Here is a 5,732-nt window from a genome sequence, read left to right on the forward strand (position 1 = left end):
GGATACATTGATTTATTAAAATTACCAGTACACCTAATTACAACGTGAATAAGTTTGTAAACTGCTCATACATCCCGTCATATTAACTTACTTCTGTTTCCGACTAACATCCTCATGCGTACGGTTTCAAAACAGACAAATTGAAGGCAAAATTAATTTGAAAAGATAAGTCTGATAAGCAAACCTTGAGTGCCATGCATAATTCAGGAAGCGGATACAGTTAAGGTAACATTGTTTCCATAAAATGCGGGATATCGCTGCCAAAGACTCATTTGACAGAGGGTTGGAATAATTAGGCACACAAAAGAAGCGTTCACACATAATTATGTAAACAAAACTGTCGTTGTCGCTAATAGTTTATAGGTACTTGTGTTGAAAATCATTTCACACATGCAGGTTCCCACACTATGCAAAATAAATGCAACAAGTAACCGGGCGTTACTTAATAAGACTTTAATTGATCAAGTCGATTTTTAAAAGAAAATTAATATCGGATTGTTTCCGCCCATCGGGGCACGATTATCGCGATAATTGGTAGAAAGTCTTTCGAAAGAAATAACCAGAGCATGTGTTAGCAATATGTCTTTGCGTCACTAAGCAAAAAAAGTGCTGCTGTCCTTAGTTTCTTTCTAACAATACGAGACGTTTYATGACGTGATGAAGCGAAAAATGCTGCTTATGAATTATTGTAGTCTCTGTTCCCTGAGCAATCGTAACACAAAACTAATTTGCTCGAAAGAAGCCGATTAGGATGATGGGTTGGACCATCAGGGGTTACCTTTCTAGACTAAMCAACAARGCGAAGCCGCTTTTTGGCACATGTTAATGACTTGAACATGCTTTTAATCAGTTTTCAGGCAAAATGCGGCTGTTTGGAAAACAGATGGAGTGGTGTTTGTTTACATGAAAGGTTTGTTGCTTGAGGTGAAGATRATGGTGTAAATGTTATATTTAGCAAGATGGGCGGCTCATTATTTCATAATAAACTGTGAAATTATAAACATTTAAATTTATAACAAGTTCTGGTTCTTGCAGGGCCATTGAAATCGGAGAAGTTCAATGTCAAATTTATCAACAGTTTTCTTACATTTTCTAACCTTGTAACAATTTCCTTTAATTTTAGACAAAATCAGTTTCATAATAAGTACAGAAAAAAAAACAGATCCTGTTTCCACAACTTGAAATGTGTTCAACTATTCAAAAAATAACTTTTGAAGCAAATGTTTTGCCAAAAAATTAGCACGAGRCATCTGTTTCAGACTAAATAGCTTTTTTGAATAACAAACAAACCGATTTTCGACAAGCATTATAAACATTCCGGATAATTAAATGTACCTGATTAAAGTTTATACACATTAAAATAAACTTATAAAAGTCCCCATTCGTTCGTGGTGAGCGTAGGGCAGGGGGGCACCAAGAAGGTGGCCGTCTTATGCTTTTTTGCTTATATCCACGAAACCATGGGTGTTAAGAAAAAATGGTTATGTACAAAATTAAAGTTTATAAAATTTTCTACAAGATGGTCTTCTGGGGCTTTTTGTTTTTGTATCTCTAATTATGTAGTTTTCTAGATATTTGCCAACAAACATCGCCTTTTCTAAAAAAAACTATTAATGAATTAATGAAATAAATATCGTAAAAATTGTAAATATTGATTGGACGGTTTAAGGTCGGCCATTATAAAAATGCAAAAAACCAATCATTTTAGATTTCTGGATCCATTCAAAAATTTAACGCAGTGATGTGATTGGTCCGTTTAAGGTCGGCCATTATAATAACGTGAGAAGCCAATCGCTTTAGTCATTAGGTTAATTGAAAAATGTATCGAAATTGATTAATTCAGATTTGCATTCATTCCCAAAGATGATTCGAATTTTTAATAAAAATGTTACGTGTGTGCTCTTTAGAACTTGGACCTTGCGTTTCGTTGTAGCTACGCTCGGTTGAAAAAAAAAGAAATTTTAAAAATTAGTGTTATTCATCCTGTGTGCTTATAAGCACATCATAAATTGACGACGAGCAGGATACAGAAATGAAAATTTTCTTCAAATTTGAACATTTTAATTCGGTGCAACATCGGGCAAGAAGTGAAAATAGTGAAATATAACCTCATTTTCTTCTTGTCTTGGGCCCACATCCACGGAGGTATGTAGGTACAACGAAAAGATTGTTTTCTACAAGCTGCAGTACAAATCACTATCTACAACTAACAAACTCAGAATCACTTTTGTCGTAAACTCAAAATTTAGGTACCATGAGACAAAAAAAAATGTTTTTTTTTAGGGRTGCTTTGCTATATTTGCTAGCGGATATCTTGAAAACTATTGAAGTTACAAAAAAACGAAAAGAAAATTGGAAATTGAATAAGCWTTAATTTTGTACATAACCATTTTTTTCATAATACGCACCATTTTCAAGTTATAAGCGAYAAATTATAAAACGGCATCTTTTTGGTCTGGGTCCTTCCCTTCGTTTCCCTCAGATCAAAGATTTGGAGACTTTTAGTATGTTTACTTTCTAACTAGTCCAAACACAGCCTTAAAGTCAAAATTCTGTTCCCAACCCTTTTTGAGCGTTCATTAATTCGACCATGCTGTGCTTGAAGAAAATTTAAATGCCTATTCTTAATGAAAATGGTTTAATTAACTTAATTCAGACCAATTAGAAAATAACTACAGTTTTTTTATTTATATTTAAGCTTCCAAATGACTCCGCCTTTGATCCCACCGCTCCAAATAAAAATCATTAATTTAGCAATYCACTTCTCACTCGTCTCAGATAACTACCACAGGATGTGGACGCAACATATTCAAATATGCGACTTGTCTGCGGGTATTATATATTTGTGTTTCTTCTACCTGCATAGCCATAAACGATTTTTGGTTTTAGGACCTTTTTAAGAAACAGATTTAACTCACCTTTGTGAACTTTGAAGGTAATTTAAATTTTGTTTTCATTTATGAATTTTTTACTTACCGTAGTACCGTTGATTAAAAAATACTTTCTCTTTTTTTCAGTCTCCCGGCTAAAATATCTATCTATATCTATAAATCTGTTTGTAATTTGTAAATTCGGTTTTCAATAGTTCGTTATGAAATTGAAAACAAATGGTTTATTTCCAGCACGTTTATATTTCATAATCGTGATTATTTCCACTACATTCCATCGTTGTGTTTGCACTGTTTTAGTTTCCTGATAAAATCCATAATTGAAATTTAACCACAATCTGTTGTTAAATCTTTGTATTTGTTTATTTTAACTTTTACCTGACTTTTATCTTGCACAAGAGAGGCTTTATAAAAGTTTAGTTAATCTATTTTGCTATTTGTCGTTCTGATAGCTTGGCCAACAAATAAATTAAAGAACTCATTGTTATAGAAGGCACATTATGGGCGTTTGCCTCCAAACTTGCTCCGTTTGTTGTATTTACACGGTCCTAACTCATGTTGGGGAGATACGACCGTTAAAAAACCCGACACCTTTGCCGTAACAAATTTTGAAGTGGATCACTTTTAGAGTAATTTTTTTTTCAGAATAATCTTACAATCAGTTCATTAGTATTCATTAGCTGGGTAAACTAAAATAAACACAAAAAAAATATTATTTTTTAATTTATAGTCAGGAATATAAATTCGCTAAGCTTATAGCTTATTTTTGATTTAAAACTATTTGTTTAAATAGTTGAGCCAATCGAGACAAAGGCAATCCGATAACGTTATTTCCATCACCTTCGATCCGGTCGACGAAAGTGCTTGCAATACCTTGAATGCCATACCCACCAGCTTTACCCCTGAAAATCAATACGCTATATCCCACACAATACACTCTTGTACGCTTGGTCGTATAAATAATTAATACAAAGAAAATCGAACCCAGTTTAATGATTTCCTTTTTTTGATTACTCTTACATAGGTTCGCCTGTCTCCACATACGCTAAAATTTCCTCAGGAGACAATTTTGCCATATAAACGGTCGTAACTTCAGTAAATTTATGAAAATCGCTTTTGTACTTCACAACTATTCCAGTATAGACTAAATTTGGTATATTTGGCGAGTGTGTTAATCTAAAATTTAATTTTTAGCTATTTTGAATTGTTTTCACTTGTGGTATCACTCTGTGATTGTTTTTATGGCTTGTTCTTTAGTCTTGGGTTTCCCATACATGCGTCCATTGAAGGTGACCATGGTGTCAGCTCCTATAATAATATCAGGTTTTCTTTCGTCACTTTTCAGCCGTTCCCAMACATCATTGACTTTTCCTAAAGCTGTTTTTTCAACAAAGTCGGAAAAAGTGTGCTCTTTTGGATCTAAATTTTCCTCAAAATTAGATGGCACTATTTCGAATTTGAGTTTCTGGAAAACAAAATTGACATAATGTGTTTCTCCAAATTATATGAGATAAAGGTATAATTTSATAAAAATATAGAGATAGTACAGGAGGCGCCATCTTACCGTGCTTTTCAACAAAGCAGCACGTTGTTCAGAACCACTGGCCAAAATAACCCGTAAATCGTTGAGTTTACTGACTAACGGTTCCAACATTTTTAATAAATGCAGCGATTGTTTGAATTACTTTTATAGCAACTTCGATACACTAATAACCACTCTTTGATTCACGAAGATATTACGTAATTCTAATCTTTAGCATTCACAACCAACGTGCTGATTGAATTTGATGGTAACGAAGTGATCTGCAACGGTTTGTTTGAAATAGGTATATTCTAAAATATCAAACAGCTTGCTGTATGCTGCCATTGCCTTGATTCCAGAAAGTTTGTACTTGTGCTATACTATTTTTATTTTTTGATAAGATTAGCAAAGCTATTTGACATAAATAACCTTACTAGTCCTAATTACTGTAGTTGCAATGCGCATACCAATTTTAAATTTGAAGATCCTGAGTTGTTTTGTTTTTATTTTCATTGCAACTAGTTCAAATAGATCGCCTAAAATCTGTCGCAAATCGATTAATACGAATTGTCCTAAATTAGGTTTGATGATTTGGTTTTGATTTTTCTGAGAAAAAGAATAATCCAAGCTTATTATTTTATTATGAATTTTGTAGTGACTCCCTTTATTAGAATCGTGTTTCTCGCATTGAAAAAGCTGTAACCTCAGGGATCGAGGTAAAGTCTGAATCATCGTCGTAGCCTCTGCATGTTAACATTTATTATTACTTGTTCTCTTATTGATTCTTGACCTTTTGATTTTATCGCAGAGTGACAAATACTGCACAAGTTTCAATAAGAGAGGAGATTCATCGAGTGAAATAAATAGTAATGTAGTAACAGGAATATTTAAGTGAAAAACAGTGTAGGAGAATATACTGGATTTTTTACAGTTAATTACGAAGTGACCTAGTGACCATTCCGTGGCAGTAGAAAAATGTTGCCGCTTTGCTGTATAAGGACTCTGTAGAGCTTGAAAACAAAAATGATTTCACTTGAAAAATGTTCATTGTTTATCACCACGATAATTTATTGACTTCAAGGGAGGCGCGAAAAGTAGGAATTATTTAATCGTGAAGTGTTATTATTTTTATGAAGATATAAAGATTTTTGTGGGTTGGACAGGTAATTATTTACTTTGATTATCAATTGTGATAATGGTTTGTTTTCCGATTTTTTCTATTTAATAATTAATAATTTTTTGAATTTGTGTAGCGAAGTGTAAGTACGTACTTGTCGGATTTAATAAAATGCGTTTCATCACAACATTTATTAAAACACTTT

At 33.0% G+C, this 5,732-nt stretch overlaps 1 protein-coding gene across 1 annotated transcript; it reads right to left on the bottom strand.

Moving 5' to 3' along the window:
* Nucleotides 1-3,585: 3,585 nt before the first annotated feature.
* LOC123013225 (dTTP/UTP pyrophosphatase) lies at nt 3,586-4,686 on the bottom strand. The gene is made up of 4 exons (XM_044411636.1): nt 4,453-4,686; nt 4,115-4,353; nt 3,909-4,064; nt 3,586-3,790 (listed from the first exon to the last, which is right to left on the bottom strand). The coding sequence occupies exons 1-4, from the start codon at nt 4,540-4,542 to the stop codon at nt 3,649-3,651; spliced, it is 627 nt and encodes a 208-aa protein (XP_044267571.1). The 5' UTR covers nt 4,543-4,686; the 3' UTR covers nt 3,586-3,648.
* Nucleotides 4,687-5,732: the final 1,046 nt, after the last annotated feature.

The sequence above is a fragment of the Tribolium madens genome, unplaced genomic scaffold (assembly GCF_015345945.1).
Source record: "Tribolium madens isolate multiple individuals breed KSU strain unplaced genomic scaffold, Tmad_KSU_1.1 Scaffold_96;HRSCAF=242;Tcas5.2_LG5, whole genome shotgun sequence".
Taxonomy (NCBI): Eukaryota; Metazoa; Arthropoda; class Insecta; order Coleoptera; family Tenebrionidae; genus Tribolium; species Tribolium madens.